The following is a 17,847-nucleotide window of genomic DNA, read 5'->3' as shown; positions in this document are numbered from 1 at the left end:
TTTTGAGAAGGACAAGGCTGCTTTTCCATTTGAGACCTCATTAAATGCGAAACGGATGTGATTGAGCAAGGAAAAGAGACACCAGAGGCAGAAAATTCTTTCTTTTGTCATCCTTTATTTTTGTCAAATCTTGGTGTTGGAAAATTATGTAATGTAATTTTTAATTTACAAACATTTTTATTGGTTTTTAAGGAGTTGAATCTTGTAGAACTGGAAGCTCTTCAGAATTCTGAAAAAAAGAACACATTTAGTATATTAGTAATTTTGTAGAACACTAAAATTATTCAAAGACAACAGCAAACAGTACCTTGGGGAATTATCTGCCAAAAAGCACTTTTAGTTTTAAGGTTCTTAAAGAATTTCAGACACTTTCTGGGAAATGGAACTATTTTCCATAGTGAGTTTTGTTTGTAATAAAATACATAGATGCTTTATTGCATTTGCCATTTGATTTTCATAATGACTTGTATGAATCTGTTCTTAAAAAATAAGAGTGTAACTCACCAAGTGGGAAATCACTAAGAAGATTCACCAGAACCTTCTGTAGCACAGGTTTGTATTTCTCATACTCCGCTTCACTCAGAGACACAGACAGTTGGAATGGAGCACTCACCTAAAAAAATAGCGAGAACAAAGTATGACTGAAGTAGTAACTCATTGAAATCCTATTTAAATGTGCACTTGCACTGAGGTTTTACCATAAACTGATCATCCTCTTTAATCACTGGGATCTCTGGCTCTGCAGCATCTCTTCTGCCCACGTGTGATGGCCTTCGACCCTTTTGACATTTGATGCCAATCTTCTAGCATTAATTTATGTAATCTTGACAGGCTTTATTATTTTTATAAATTTACATCTTAAAGTACATTAATTTCCAAAACATATCTCAACACATCCACCAGACATACGCTCACCTGTGGTTTCTGAGCAGGACTGAGGAAGCTGGTGCCGCCTCTTACAGACTCGACACACAAGCAAAGAGCACATAAGAGCAGAAACATGTTGCTGGCACAACAACGCAGCGGCATCCTGGGAAGTTAGTTTTATGACAACACCCTTAATGGCTGCACTTAAAAAGTATTTAACCTGCTATATGCAGAGTGCACAGAAATAGTAAAAAAAAAAAGTCAACCCCACCTTCTGTAATGATCAAACTGCTTCTTTAGGTCTGCACATTAAGATCTGCTTCTCACTTTTATAATAGCCTTTGGTTAACAATTAGCATTAAAGTCTACAACTGTAACTATGAATACAAACAGAACTAAAACTCCCTATTTGTTACTGTATGTGTGTGACAAAGTGATTTTCCTTTCGGTGATGTGAATATGATGATAACAGATGATAAAGTCATATGGTGGTACACTGTTGAGTCAATATCTAGCAGTGTTACTAGACCACTGAAATATTGCCATGGCAGGTTTATTTGACTGACTTGGTAATTCCTCTGTAACGGGAACACATAGGGCCTATTTGGTGTGGGCACACTTTTAAGTGGACTCACATTTGTACGTGGTTGCCAGCATGTTCAACATTATCCTATCCATGTGCAAAACTTGTATGATTCTGGTTTGCATTTGATTCATTTTCAATAATCATAATGTAACATAAAGTAACATTTTATACAGAACATCATAGTTACATGTTAAGAGCTTGTTAGTTTGAAGCATAATCTCCTGATTTTCATATTTTGCACTAACAAAAAAACTGTACCACAGTATTACCATGTTTTTTATGACATGATACCAGCGTAATATCATATTTTGGGACATTAGTAAAATGTTTTGGAGTCAGTTTAAAGCAACTTAATGGTAAAATTGCAGTTTCCATATTTTTCACTAGCAAAAAAGTACCTCAGTATTGAACTGTTAAAATTCAAAATACTGGTGTAGTGTGACCTCCGAGACAGTAGATAGTAGTACACTGTTTTGGTCTGGGTTACCTAAACAGCTAGAGTTAATATGGATAAAAAGAAGAAACCATACAATGTTACAGCGTCATCGGTGAGTATCTTAAAGTGCTCTTTAAAACAAGAGGCTTAGAAGGAGCATTTTAGTTTTGTTTGTGTGTTATAGTTATCTGTTTGTAACCATAGAAAAGGGGCGGGTCCCAGCATTTTGGTGGGTGCAGAGGAAAAAAGGAGAGAAGAAGCGTAAACGGAGGAGAGTTGGTCAGGACTGAACAGCTGTTCACCGTAACAGGGAGAGTAACGAGCAACTGGATGGTGCTGTCGAGCAAATGTGAAGACTGGAGTGACAACAACTTGCATGACTTTTCCCGGGATTCGGAACGAGTCGCGGGGAAACGAAAAGAGGCTGTTTGGAGTTCATGAGTGTGCTGCGTCATCAGGCTGGATTGTTTGCCGGGAAAACCCGCTTCATCAGTGCATTTCGGGGAAACTCGTACGTTTACCCTGCCATCGAATGACATTGCTGATTACAACTCAAGTAAGATGTTTCCTTCTTCCTTCTGAAACCCAAGGATTATCGGGTAAAAGCAGAGAAGTTTGGACGTTCGAGAGCGATTGCATTGAGACACTTGTTACGCATTTGAACTGTTCTACAATTGAACTGCGTTGGACTTAAGAGATTCGGAAATACCGCCTGCACCCAAGCCTGCACAGCCCAATTCAGCAGCCTGGGAGGGTTGGATGTTGTTTTGCCTTTGGAAAGGCTGGAATGTTGATTTGAATAGGGTGAAATTCACCATATAATTGTGTTAAAGAGATTTATTTTTTTGTTTTTGTTTTTTTGTGTTGTTTGAATGTTTTCTAATATGTTGAAATGCTCTTTTAAGGGAGTTTTTTACAAACTGTGAAAAGTTAAATTAGCCCTAATTGTGCATACACTGTTTACTTAAAAAGGGGTCAAAGGTTGTATCTTGGATACACTTGTCAGTATTTTCCCAGTTTCTATTGATTTATTAAGCGTTTCTTTTCTCTGACTAATTTTCCAGATTTCAGGTTCAGATAACTTTCGTTTAATTCGTGATTTCCTGAAATTAAATTGTTGATTCTGAACCAGTCAATTTACTTTGTGAATATTCGTCCGCTTGTTACTGCTAGTAATTTGACTTCAGGTCATTGTTGGTTCTGGGGTAGGTGCGTTCCCTTCTATGCTGTAGGATATTGTTAGGTTGGGGAGATATTCGATGGTTTAGGGCTTTCTCATATGTGCTGTAAACTCCAGGTTAGGTCCGTGACAGAATATAAAGCCTGGAGCCCTCCTCACTTTAGCCTTGATATTAATCAGAATAGTACGGAGCGTATTGAATTTGGTAGCAAGGACAAAGATCCTTTGTCACCATTCATCCAGAGCCACAGGATAATTCACCCCTATCAAAACGGGCATAAGTACCCGTTACATGTTCATAAAGACTTGCCTTTTCCTCCAATTTTTGCCTGCATAAGACAAAAATACACCAGATCTTAGGGTGCACATTCCTTTTTTTATCTTTAGATGAAGAGACTGAAAGTTTTTTCCTGGTGGACTTCACTTAGAAGATCATCCAGAGAAATGAACCACTGACAAATGAAGCAGGGGACCGTGATGGAGAGGACTCTGATGTGAACATCCCTCTTCCACCCCCACAGAGTGCAAATGAAGAATGGTACCATGTATTTATAAATGTGTTTTGAATGCATGATGAAGAGGCTGTATGATTTGAACCCAGCTGTGGGTTTCTTTGCAGGGTGGACTATGTTGATGCATTAGGATGCTCTCGAAGATGATGAGGAAAGACCTACCAGATTTTCCGAAAATGGACCAAGAACTCCAGAACAACAGGTACATTTATTCTTACCTTTATGTTTTTTATTTTATTTAATGTAACTAACTGGTATTGTTCCTGCTCAATCTATGTATATTTTATTGTGTGCAGGGTAACTGGTGTTGACAGGACACTTATCTGAGGACATGAGGAGAGAAATGCAGAGAGAGCATTGGGAAAGAGAGGAAGAGGAGCAGATGAAGAAACCTGTTGGACCCATTCACTATGAAAATATCAGAGATCAAGGTGATTGAGAGAATTGACCTCTTAACACACTGAAACCTGTCTTTTGTGTAGAAAATGTCTCTAATTAGTACTTCTTTGAGAGTTTTGAATTACATCTGCATAGTGTCTCACATGCAATTTTTGTGTATCTGTTTCAGAGGCCAGAGAGCTGGGTGCTGGGTATTTTGCTTTTGCCCAGGATGAGGACCAATGAAGAAAACAGAGAGAAACTCTAGACATGGTGAGAGACCATGTCAGAACAACTGAATTAAAGTCACAAACTCTTTCCAAAGCAGCATGAGCTGCCTAGATAGACAGCATTTTAAGGCATTGTAAGTGCGCTTAAAAAGCAAAGACTTTTCCAAAAGCTTATCCAATAAATGTCCATATCAACTGAAAATAAAAAATAACCAATATTGAACAGTAATCAACACTGTACCAATATTTTGTGCATTTCAGTTTCTGAAAAGCACTGTGAACAAATTCAGAGAGTGATATTGTCAGTAATTGTTTTTACATTCAATAACCCCCCCCAAAAAAGTGTATTCATTATTTAGTTAATTAACAAAATATTTATTTTTAACTTAATTTTTAATTACAGTTATTTCAATTATTTGATACACATTTTTATTTATTTATTTATTTATTTATTTTAAAGCAATATTTGTTTGTACATTTTGCATGAACAATTAATGAGCTCACTAGAGCTTGTCTGCTACTGGCTAAAGTGTAAATTACCATTTTTACAATTCTCTTTTTCTATCTGCAGACCACAGAGCAGCGCCACAAACATGAGCAACTGAAGGAGGCACATATGAATTCTAAGGCATATATGGTTGTTTTGGATCATGTCTAATGTTTTGTTGTAGCTGCTGCTGATGATGCTGAGAAGATGATGATGAAGGTTTGGTTGGACCTCCACTCCTTGCAACAGTGCGGAAAGTGGAAGTGGTGATTCAAGAGAGAAAAGACATCAAACCTGGCGTTCCCCATGTAAGAGAGTGGGACAGAGGCAAAGGTACATGACTGTTCACATAAATGGATGTCATTCCTTTTTTTCCATTTGCTCTATTGTTTCCATTTGCTTTTTTTGAACTTAAGCATTTATTTCCTTTTCCAGAGTTCTCCTGGGGTCAATGGACCAGTCGTCGTAGAGAGGAGCGAGACTCAGAGTTTGCTCCTCCTTCTACTTATTACCCAGATGACAGAAAGGCCAATCACAACAGAGCCAAAGACAAAGGGCAGAGCAAAGGAAACCTTGCCTTCAAGTGGTCTGAATCCCAAAAATCCACAGACGGAGACACAGACAACATATCTACCACTAGACAATCTTCTGACATACCCTCATATGCACAACCTGCTCAAACACAGAGTCTGGACGACCTGTTATCGTACTACAAACACTCCACGTGAAAGTTCAAGTCTGAAAATCATTTGAAGAAACTAAGGGATGTGGCAAACTGTATCAGTTAGTCTGGATGCATTTCAGTCTTAGTACGCAAGGATAGTAAAATTTTGAACCAAAATGTAACTGAATCACAAAGTTAGAATAAAGAATGACCAGATTTTTGTTTGATTTTTGTGCATCTTTTATTCCATCACTATCTATTGTTCAAAAGTCAACAGCTTTCTTAACCATAATTAATTGATTTATTTTGCCATCACTTTTTTCAATAGGTTGTAAACAACAGAAGTCACTGTTGTCCATAGAATTATGTCAGTCGAACTTGATCGATGATTTAACCAAAGCTGACACTTGAAATGTTCTCTTCATCAGTTTTCCTGTTCTAATGAACTGTTTTGTGTTTTTTTTTTTTTTTTTTTTTTTTTTTTTTGTTAAATTATTTGAAATGCAGGCAACTTAAATGTGTTTATTCATGTTATGAACACTGGGCAAAGTTTATGAGTAGCACCTGACTGCAATGTAACTCTGTTTAGTTACTCAGTAGCCTGTAATGAGTTGCTTTACAAGTTACTTAGTTCACATGCAATGGGAGGATGTGTATTCCATATGTCATTTGAAAGAAGACATTAAATAACTATTGGATAAAATTTTGCATACATCCAAATCATAGGACCAGAGTGACCCTTGATCTGAAGGATATCCTATCTCCGCAGGAATATATGTGTGAGCACTTTGTATCAACCGGAGAGAGCAAGGAAGAAAGGGAAATAGAGAAGAAAATTGTGCTAAAGAAGAGAGAGGACAGAAAAATAGGTTTCATGTGGAAGATTGAGAGACAGTTCTACTTTTAGTTTTCTCATATTTATTTATTTTTTTTCCTTTTGAAGATTAAACCTAAGTAGGAAACCAGTTGAATGCGAGGAAGATGGTAGGTAACTATTTCTGGTTGTGATTATCACATGATCATGTAGAAACATGCTGTTCAGCCATCTGCTGTTTGTAGTCAATGTTAAATTTGTTAATATAAATGTATGCTTTAAATATCATGAAATATAGTTTTACAGCATTTATTAATGTTCACTTATTATATATAATTATGTATAACATTTATATATGCATCTTTTGTAAAATATGATCATTTATAAATATACTGTTCATTGTTAACTAAAATTTGTTCATAATGCCATACTGTAAGTAAATAACTAAGACTGTAGATAAATAACTAATAACTGTAATATATATATATATATATATATATACTGGAATATTATTATTACCTCAACAGATTTAAGCTTTTTCAAGTTTCACAAAGATATTTGCTAATAAAAAGTAAACCCCTTGAGTGATTATAAAGAAATGCAAGCATTTTTGACATAATTCGTTCATAGTGGGTAAATGAATGTGTCTGTGAGTGTTTTAGGAAGGTTCAAGTGCAGAAGCAGCACTAAGTGTAAGTGCGAGCAGCATCAGAATCACTGACGTGACTCAGGATGGAGACGTTCTGACATTTGCCATCGCATCCCAGAAAGTAAGATGCCTAATAAATGCATGTTTTAGATTTGTGGAATTTGTGGAACGTTGTGTATCATAATTTTTTTTTCTCTCAGTTGAGCAGCAGTGCTGGGGTTTGGGTTTTTCGAACATATGAGGACTTTGTCTGGCTTCGGCAGAGTCTTTTCTCACAAGAAAATCTTCCTGGACTTCAGGGAATTATAGTGAGTGAACTCTCTAACTCACAATTAAACATCATTGCTTATTAATTTTCAAAAGTAGCAGATCTATGAATGAGGGATACATTTAAATGAGATGATTATTCCCACAGTTTCCACCTTTGCCCTCTAAAGCACTTATATCACAGTCAAACACACAGACCAAAGCACTCAAACAACTTGTGTATGCACAATTTAGACAAGATATAGCTGCATAATTTTAGTAAGTTAGTAAAATTAGAGGGGTATTTTTTCTTCTTTTTTGTAGATGTCACTTGGTTTGATATTTTGTTTCTTATGCATTATACATTTTCTGTATGTGTTCAGGGTTCCTGGCTCTAGGACAGGCTTGGCAGAGGTATTGTAAGGCTCTGGAGTTTTATCTCCAGCAGGTGGCAGCACACCCAACTCTCTGCAAGTGCAACGCACTGGACAGCTTTCTTATTAACTCTGAGGTTTACTCCAAAACCAAACCCCCCCCCCCCCCCCACACACACACACACACAAAACACAAAACACATTAATTAATTAATTTAAATTCTGCATCACAGCCTGTTGTATGATTACTCTAAAGAAAAAACAGGTGCAGTAAATATATTCAGGTCAAATGAATGCAACTAGCCAGGCTAACCTGTTGGAAAATTCAGCTAAAACCAGCTGAAGGTGGCAGATGGTAGCTGGTTTCTAGCTGGTCATTAGTCATCTTTATTTATATAGCTATATTACTTGAGCCAAGGTCGTTTAGGTGGTTGACCAACCGGATTATAAAATGGCAGATGGAGACCTGGCTAACATAGTTGCCAATCTTGGACCAGCAACAAATTAGCTACTATATCCCAAAAAGAAGTTTGACCACCTTAAGCTGGTATGAGCTGATTTGTATTTCAGCAGTGTTTGTGACCAGTTTGTTTTGTACTGTATATGTTCACCATACACTCTCAGGGAAAAAAGCTGTCACTGGGATGGAACTCTTTCAAAAGGTACTAATATGCGGTTATAATAGGGGTAAATAAAGTATGGAGGTGTGACGGTGTATGAGGATTTTAACTGGATTCTCCAGCATGGAGAAAAACCTTGCTAGAAAAGCCTTCTCTTTATATTGTTTGTTCACCACCTTTTTCAGTTTTGGGGGAAATGTGATGAAATCCTTGATTATCTTACTTTTGTCATTCTATGTATTTTTTGACTAGTCTCCTGGAAGGCAGCGAGGCAGGAAAGGAATCTTTAATCGCCTCAGTCAGGCTGTGGAGGAGAGGAGGAAGGAAAGTCATAAGGTGTGTGTGTGTAAATATATAATTTAATCCCCCTGGATGTGGACAACTTCTTTCAGAATGAGAGAAACAAAAACATTAATCTTGCTGCTTTGTCAAAGGTTGCCACTGAGGTACACTATTTAAGCTGTTTTTCTGTTGTTTTTTTTCAGTTTCTATTTGGCCAGTGGACTGTGATTTTATAATACATTATGCAATTTTGTGTTCTTTTCTTTTTGTGTTGTGATGACAGAGGAGAGTAAGTCATTTCAAAATGTTTATATGCATGCTCAGTACACATTATTTAGGAATACAGTAGGCCTGTATATTACTGTGTGTGTGTGTGTTTTACAGAGCTTGCTTTGGCCTGTGGACATTTTTCCACATCTCTTCATCTTTGTGTGAATCAGGACGATGCAGCTGCTGTAGCTTTCTCCAAGTTAGGATTTCACTAAATAAAATGAGCATTTCTGTCTGCATTAATGTGCACACATGGAATTAATGTGTGAGAGAAACGCGTGTTTATGTGAATGTTGGTCATGCGAGGATAATCAGGTTTTGTGTTCCTTTAGGGTTTGTTTGAAGCTGTAGGATAATTATTGAGGCAGTGAAGGTAAGGCCACTTTGCATGCAAAAACTTTAAACACAGGTGAAGGGCTTTTGGCCATTCCTGTTTTTATACAATCAATACTAAAAATGTAATAATAATAATTATTATTATTATTTTAATCTTTAGCGAAACTTTGAGAAAGTTGGCAGTAACAACCTGTCCACTCTTGGTTTGGGTCTGGACCTGGAGTCTCGCTACCAAGAGGCAGAGAAGCTGTGATTGTGCACTATTCTTCTATACTGTACTGAAAGTAATTGTCCATTTCTTCTTGTGTTGTTATAGGAAATGCTCTTCAGAAGAACCTGTAAACTGATAGAGCTGAAATCAGTAAAAAAGAGTACAAAAAAAGCCAAGGCCAATAAGAGAGAAGTGGTATGTATTAATCTGCGTTATGTGATATGTTATATTATGGCTAGATGCACACATCCACACTGAAGTGTTCACGTCATGTTTATCTGGTAAATTCAGATGAAGTCTTTCTGTGTCTCATACTATAGGTGGAAGCATTTCAAAAAGTGGTTGAGAAAGAGTTTAGGCTGATCTCATCTGTGGCTAAACAAGAGGTAAAAACTGTGACTGAAGTTAAACCCAAAGGAGCTTGTCTGCTAAATGTGTTACCAGAGTTGTTACAAGGGAAATTTGAACAATCTTATTACATGACTTCTTGATCTGAACATCAGATCCACATTGTACATTTATAGAGGATGTAGTATAATTATTGGACTAATGTCTGGAAGATTGAGCGTTTCCATAGCTCCCGAGTGAATGTGCTGAAGATCTTCCTGATTGGCTGGTGTGAAGAACAGCTGAAGACAGCGAAGAAGTTTGCTGAACTCTACTCTCAGCATCTGGAAGCTTGCAGAAACATGTACACAGAATGAATGAAACATAAGCAGGCAGTAGATCATAACAATATAGCTGGTAATGTAATCAAACTTTTCCAAGACAGCTAAAAAAACAGAACCTTATCGTGAAATGATAAAAGTGCTCTGTAAATTCTGGTAATTCTCAAATCTTTTTAATTACTAGTTGCCATTAATTGGTTTGTACTTAATCTTTTTCAGCCTAATTTGAACGCCAATGTAACTTTCAGTTCCACAATTCTAGGTTAGGTTACCGATTCAGAAGTCAACTTTTTCCTATGTAAGCTTGCAATAAAACTATTAAACCCATGACTGTTTTTAATGTATACACTGCAAACTCCACAGGAAGAAACATTGTGAGTTAGTGTTTGTGAAAGTAGTCATTAACATGAGCTTATTATTTGGGTAGACCAGTCTTACAAGACATTAAAAAAAAAAATAATAATAATAATAATAATATTATATATATATATATATATATATATATATATATATATATATTTGAAAAGAAAGATTGATTAGAGACTGTTAGTTGTACAGCCTTTACATAGTGGCTGTGTTTATGCAACTGGTAAAACAACCAGGAGTCAGAACTGCAGTTAAATGCGACAGTTTAATGATGACGAGTTTAAGGAAGTCACAAAAGTGTAAAATACAAAGTCACTGCAAATTATAGTCTTGCAATGTCATCTCTAAAGATTTTCTGATAGGTTGTCTATTGAAAGGTTCAAGAAACCTTTACAAATATGAAAATTACTTCTAGGTAATAATAAAATTATATAATAATAAAAATTATGCAATATTACATGCAAGATAAAGGAAATCATATATAAATATAGGCATAAATATAGGTAAAAGTAAAATACAGCCACACAACATATCTTAAACTGCCTATACAAGTAGAAAAATAAAAATTATTTAATTCAGTTTAGAAATGATTTAAAAATGATTAAGAATACAAAACACTAATCATGTCAAAACAGAGAAACCAGCAAAATATTAAGCTAGAATGTGCATTTAAAAGTTATTTCATTTGACTCGTCCTAGTGTTTGCATCCACTGTCCTTTTATGACTACACTCTAAATATGTTTTTTTTTTTAAAGTTTAAATATAACAGATTATTGGAGTATGTTTACAAGTACTATTTAAGTTTTTCTACTTCAGAATTGAATGTTTAATTCAATGTGTTTCTTGCTGTATCTTTCGAATCGATTGTGAAATTTACTTGCAATTTGAATTGAGTGCAGAGTGTTTTTATACCAAATATTTAGAACAGAATTTGAATTCCCATCACTATTAGAGATCAATTAACAAGATCGCTATAAAGTTGTGATTGATATGTGAGATATATGTTGTGAAGATTTGTCTCCTTACATGTCTAGACGCCTCTGCCATTTTGTGAGTTTTAAGCAAGTTATGATGCTGTTAGACACTGTGAAAAGAGAAAGTTATGCTCTACACATTCATGAAGTCTTTCGTGCCACGCCTGTGAGGGGAGAGCTTTTTTAGAGACCAAATCTGCTGTAAATTAGATTCTGGCTAATCATATTGTTTGGTTTGTTTGTTTTAAGTATTAAAACAGATAAATAAGATGAATATTTTAGTGAACTCTAGAACTTAAAGAATGGGCTTTGCTTTTTCATTGTTTGAGATGATAATTTCGTACTGCCTAAGAAATGGCCACAAGAGGGTTAAAAAAAACATAATAATATATACATTTTCATTTTACTTCTTGTTCTGTCAACAGAAATAATCCAGCAATACCATCTAGAATTGTATAAATGCATAAATGTGAAAAAGACAATATCATAAGAATTATAATGCCTGTGATTTACATTCACATGTATTTATTTAGCAGATGCTTTTTAACAGTGAATTTGTCATTTAATTTTGAGTGGCAAGCAGGGTTTTGTAACTAGATTTCACAACACACCTGACATTCTACTGTTCCTTTGGTCTGTTCCCAATAGTTCCATACATTTCCTCAGCATCATATTTTTTCCGCAGAGTACAATATGTTGAATTGTGATCCTCCTGTGAAGAGACAGTTTATAAAAGATCCTTAAAAACCGGCCAAAACATTAATTTGTTAAATGTGTATTGAAACTTACTAAAATATTTTCCACATTTTTATCTCCAGTCTCTGTTCTTGCTTTTCTGTAAGCTTTAAAAACAGTAATTTCATGAAGTAAAACATACTAATGGCAATGTATTTTTTGACTGGTGTGTATATATAGTTAATGTGTGTGTGCTGACCTCTGTGCATGCAGTAAATGACAGCGGCTCCTCCTGCTGCTATTACTAGAAACAACACAGAGATCACTGCACTGAGACTCGCCTTAGAAAATGTTGTACTTTCACTTCTTTCTAATGAAGGGGAAAAAAGAGAGGAAAGAAACAAACATACCATTATACAGAAGATTTTAGAGATTGAGATGGATACAGGTTATTTTCTATTTCTTGGACGTATATAGGCTTTAGTGATTAACAGTATTAAATATTTACTGAGGATTCTACTAATAGCAGTGAAAAAAGCCATCACCCACCTGTGGCTTCAGCAAATTTCCCCTAATGAAAATACAGTGGGAACAGACTGTGACCGAAATATACAATATGGAAAGACTGACATTTAATCTTAGATTACAAGGAGAGACTTTTGAAAGACACTGGTGAAAATGGATTGTTTACAAGTCAAAACAAATGGGGGAAGGGGTTATGTTTACACATACATATGTAAGCATATGAATACCTGTCATGTATTTATATTTGGATGTACCTTTGTTAATAACTATATGTCTATATATGAATACAGGTGCTGGTCATATAATTAGAATATCATCAAAAAGTTGATTTATTTCACTAATTCCATTCAAAAAGTGAAACTTGTATATTATATTCATTCATTACACACAGACTGATATATTTCAAATGTTTATTTCTTTTAATTTTGATGATTATAACTGACAACTAAGGAAAATCCCAAATTCAGTATCTCAGAAAATTAGAATTTACTTAAGACCAATACAAAGAACGGATTTTTAGAAATCTTGGCCAACTGAAAAGTATGAACATGAAAACTATGAGCATGTACAGCACTCAATACTTAGTTGGGGCTCCTTTTACCTGAATTACTGCAGCAATGCGGCGTGGCATGTCGATCAGTCTGTGGCACTGCTCAGGTGTTATGAGAGCCCAGGTTGCTCTGATTGTGGTCTTTAGCTCTTCTGCATTCTTGGGTCTGACATATTGCATTTTCTATGGGGTTAAGGTCGGGCGAGTTTGCTGGCCAATTAAGAACAGGGATACCATGGTCCTTAAACCAGGTACTGGTAGCTTTGGCACTGTGTGCAGGTGCCAAGTCCTGTTGGAAAATGAAATCTGCATCTCCATAAAGTTGGTCAGCAGCAGGAAGCATAAAGAGCTCTAAAACTTCCTGGTATACGGCTGCGTTGACCTTGGACCTCAGAAAACACAGTGGACCAACACCAGCAGATGACATGGCACCCCAAACCATCAATGATTGTGGAAACTTTACACTGGACGTCAAGCAACGTGGATTGTGTGCCTCTCTTCTCTTCCTCCAGACTCTGGGACCCTGATTTTCAAAGGAAATACAACATTTACTTTCATCAGAGAACATAACTTTGGACCACTCAGCAGCAGTCCAGTCCTTTTTGTCTTTAGCCCAGGCGAGACGCTTCTGACGCTGTCTGTTGTTCAAGAGTGGCTTGACACAAGGAATGCGACAACTGAAACCCATGTCTTGCATACGTCTGTGCGTAGTGGCTCTTAAAGCACTGACTCCAGCTGCAGTCCACTCTTTGTGAATCTCCCCCACATTTTTCAATGGGTTCTGTTTCACAATCCTCTCCAGGGTGCGGTTATCCCTATTGCTTGTACACTTTTTTCTACCACATCTTTTCCTTCCCTTCGCCTCTCTATTAATGTGCTTGGACACAGAGCTCTGTGAACACCCAGACTCTTTTGCAATGACCTTTTGTGTCTTGCCCTCCTTGTGCAAGGTGTCAATGGTCGTCTTTTGGACAACTTTCAAGTCAGCAGTCTTCCCCATGATTATGTAGCCTACGGAACTAGACTGAGAGACCATTTAAAGGCTTTGCAGGTGTTTTGAGTTAATTAACTGATTAGAGTGTGGCACCAGGTGTCTTCAATATTGAAACTTTTCACAATATTCTTATTTTCTGAGATACTGAATTTGGGATTTTCCTTAGTTGTCAGTTATAATCATCAAAATTAAAAGAAATAAACATTTAAAATATATCAGTGTGTAATGAATGAATATAAAATACAAGTTTCACTTTTTGAATGGAATTAGTGAAATAAATCAACTTTTTGATGATATTCTAATTATATGACCAGCACCCGTATATGTAAATATATGCATATGTGAATTTGTATATATGTATTCATATAGCAACCCGTTTAATTTTCTTCTATTCAAGAATTTTTTTTCCTACCTAAAATCCTGAAAGAATACTGATAACTGTGCCCATGAAGCAGTTTGACTGTTTGTTAATGTTTGTCAGTGTTCCAAAATGACAAATAAAAATAATTTGAAAAATCATATCAGAGACTCATTGCTTACCTTCAATGGTGACGTCAATGAATCTGGATGTTTTATTTAACAAACAGACGTATGATCCCTGATCATCCTTAGTCAGGTCTGACAGAAGTAGAGAGACATTTCCAGGTGAAGTCTGATTAAACAGTGTAATTCTGTCACTGTACAGCTCAAACACACTAGATATATCAGTGTAAATGCCATATTTAGAAGCTCTTTTGCTGTTGGATTTCCAGAAGACAGACTGGGGCTTGTCCTGTGGGTGGGTACAGGTGCAGGGCAGCAGCACAGACCCTCCTGAGAAAGCTGTTGTCTGTGTCAAGCCACTGTATGATGGAGTACAGGCTGAGGGAAACACGTATGATATATACTTCAGTTAGATTCCATATGACCATATGATACCCAAATTTCTAAGGCCTCTAAATTACCAACACGATCTTTCATCTTGTGTCATCTGATTTTTATATATATATATATATATATATATATATATTAGTAATGGTTCAAGATGATCACTGCATCATGCAGGTTTATTTATTATCCATGCATGGATTTTATTTATTTATTTTCAGAAAACTCATGTTAAAATGTGAGTATCAAATATGATGATCCATCATAAGAATGTTATTTTGTACGTCTCTCAGTCATCATTGTATTGCATTGCATTATTTATTACAATTAAAACTACTGAGCTTTGATCATAAAAGTAAGCATTTGAATCATCTTACTAAGATATATTTTTGGATGATATAGCATGACAGCAGGTATTTATAACCATTTTATGTATAGCCTGCTATCCTGGTAAAAAGATCTAATTGATTTTACAAGCTATCAGTACATAACAACACTTTTTCATAAAAAAAAAATAACAACAACAAAAAATAAAAAATTTCTCATCATTGTGCACATCTCTCATTGAGTGTGAACCCCCATGTTCTCAATGAATTAATACTAATGTATTAATATCACAATATATTTGTAGATACTCATATTTTTCTAAATATTTTGCCTCAAAATATATTTATGTTATACTTCATATGTCAGACTTTACAGGGTTAACTGAACTGTACCGACATTTGTAAATGTAAATTTAGACTTAAATTCATGGATAAATGTACAATTACTTAACTGTAACTGTACCTTAATTAATTAAGTAGTCTTACCTTTTGTGAGGTAGTGCAGAGCAGTCAAGATGTTTAAAAATGTCCACATATTTATATACGGCATGTTTATACTATGATGGGCACATATCTTTTCAGGCAGTTCTCACTTGTCGCTGTCACACCCTGTCAGCTCTTGATTTTTATCAGTTCATTTGGAGAAGTCTTGCACAATTAATCAGTTAGCCAACATAAGGTCATTGAAACAGACACTAGGTCAAAATGTTGAAGGACGGAAAAGGAGAAGAGGGTATGAGACGGTGTGTGTAAATTTCTATTAAGATTAAAATCTACAGCTTGTTTTTAGGACATGAAGCAACAGTGAGGAACAATGGAGTGTGGAGCAGGTATATAAGTGGCCCTGATGTGTTAAGAATGTGTATGAAAGGAAAGAGGAATCTAGATCATCAGCTATTTTAGCTCCTTCTAGATGTGGAGTTATTTTGGTTCTTCCCTCTGTAGTGACTAGTTTCACGTGTTGTCACGCTCTTTCATTTCCAAAGAGTCTGTAAACAAATTTAATGCATTTGCATATTCATTCCACTATTAATATAGCTCATTATAAATCAGTTTGGACTCTACGCAACTGTAGCACCCTTTTGTCCACAGAGACACACTAAAAGATTCATTATAACATGCATATGTGCAATTTGTTGCATTAATGTATGGTTTGAATGCTTCTGCTCTTGTACAAGGAATAGGAACATTTTGAGATTGTTTACTCATATGCATGTCATTTCAAACCTGTGTTATTTTTTTCTGTGGAACACAAAGGAGAAATCTGAAAAAAACTTGATGAGGCTTTACGGGTTTGATATCATCATGTGACCATCTTAATGTGGCAATTTTATATGCAGAATAAAGTACAAGATATTAGTTATCCAAAACTAGAACTAAAACTATATATATAAAAAAAATAATATTTGTCTAGTTATCCAAAACTAGAACTAAAACCATAAAAAAAATGTGTTACTTAAAAAAAAAAATATTTCAAAATGTAACAAATTCAGAAGGCAAAGCAACATTTCTTTGATTTAACTTGATGTACTAATAACTAAAACTGAAATATAAACTAGCTAATAAACTATATAGACATATTTGAAAAAACACACACTTGAATTGATTAATTTGATGAATAAATTAATTTGAAATATAATAATAGTATCTCAATACTAAAATAACACTTACCTGCAGGGGAGGGGAGTTAATTTTGTTCAAATTATTCACACAAAGCATCATATGACTTCAGAATGCTTGGAATATAGCGAACGATTCACACACTTTTATGGTGCTTTTATAGAATTCTTTTGCTTTTAGAGCTTGACGTAGGATCACTGTAATCTGTCATTGTATGGAAAAAAGAAAGCTCCAAAATGAACATATTTTTGGAACAACATAAGGTTGAGTAAATAATAAGAATTTTCATTTTCAGGTGAATTATTACTTTAACAGGCTACAAACCAGCATGGACAGACCAAATTGGCTTGGAAAACAACAATAATGAAATAGAGTCTGATAAATGGCAGAAAGAGCTGAGACAGCATGGTTAGTCTAAAGAAAGATGGATGGATCTCAAGCATAGCATAATGAAGGCTAGAGGATAGGAGAAACAAACTCCTCCAGCAAGTTCACAACACAGTGTGCACCTGTACCTCCCACTCATCTCTCATTCTCTCCCTCTCTCTCTTTCACTATTCCTTAGTTTTTCTTACATGCAACGCCGTGATCTGCCATTTCTGACAAAAGTCAGTCTTACTTATTTTTGTCTCAGTCTCACTTCTCTGAGCATTAGATGTTGAGCTTCAGTTATTCATACTACACAATCCGATCCACTGCAGTGACCTCTTTTCATTACCAGCATGGCATGGGGTGCATCGGCATGCCAACCGCAGCCCCCCCCTCCCCACACTTAAACATCAAAACTTTCTTCCTGCTGTCATTAACATAGATTTGCTCAAAAGGCAAAGTCTGAGCCCCACTTGAACAACTACTAATTTTGTATTTTGACCACCCTTAAACTGTAGAGCAGTTGCAGGTATTTTTGGATAATAAATGAATGTTTAATTCATAATTGATCATTCAGCCTAGCAACAAGATAAACACTTTTGGTGGTAGGCCTATAATTATTACAATATACAGCTTTTAAATTCTTCATTCATTTGCAAAATTCAAAGCATGACTCATTTTCAGATTTTATGCATCATTTAGTAAAGGACTGTAAACTAATGACCATTTGATGAGAAACACAAAGGAACACAGGCACAACTCTTAGCAGG

The 17,847-nt window shown here is 35.6% G+C and overlaps 1 protein-coding gene and 2 pseudogenes across 2 annotated transcripts; 2 read left to right on the top strand and 1 right to left on the bottom strand.

The window, feature by feature from the left end:
• Positions 1–95: 95 nt before the first annotated feature.
• On the bottom strand, positions 96–1,267 carry LOC109054484 (ghrelin-like). Of its 2 annotated transcripts, XM_019071738.2 has the most exons (5): positions 1,139–1,267; positions 916–1,030; positions 699–779; positions 505–613; positions 96–229 (listed from the first exon to the last, which is right to left on the bottom strand). In XM_019071738.2, the coding sequence occupies exons 2-5, from the start codon at positions 1,027–1,029 to the stop codon at positions 222–224; spliced, it is 312 nt and encodes a 103-aa protein (XP_018927283.1). In that variant the 5' UTR covers position 1,030; positions 1,139–1,267; the 3' UTR covers positions 96–221. The 2 variants fall into 2 exon arrangements, with proteins under 2 accessions (XP_018927283.1, XP_042614579.1); XM_042758645.1 differs by having other exon boundaries at positions 916–1,174.
• An 812-nt stretch (positions 1,268–2,079) lies between these two features.
• On the top strand, positions 2,080–5,567 carry LOC109091050 (annotated as a pseudogene).
• On the top strand, positions 5,442–9,675 carry LOC109091048 (annotated as a pseudogene).
• Positions 9,676–17,847: the final 8,172 nt, after the last annotated feature.

Source organism: Cyprinus carpio, chromosome A6, assembly GCF_018340385.1.
Source record: "Cyprinus carpio isolate SPL01 chromosome A6, ASM1834038v1, whole genome shotgun sequence".
NCBI lineage: Eukaryota > Metazoa > Chordata > Actinopteri > Cypriniformes > Cyprinidae > Cyprinus > Cyprinus carpio.
Note: the sequence above shows the minus strand (reverse complement) of the source record. Positions and strands in the feature narration are given on the sequence as shown.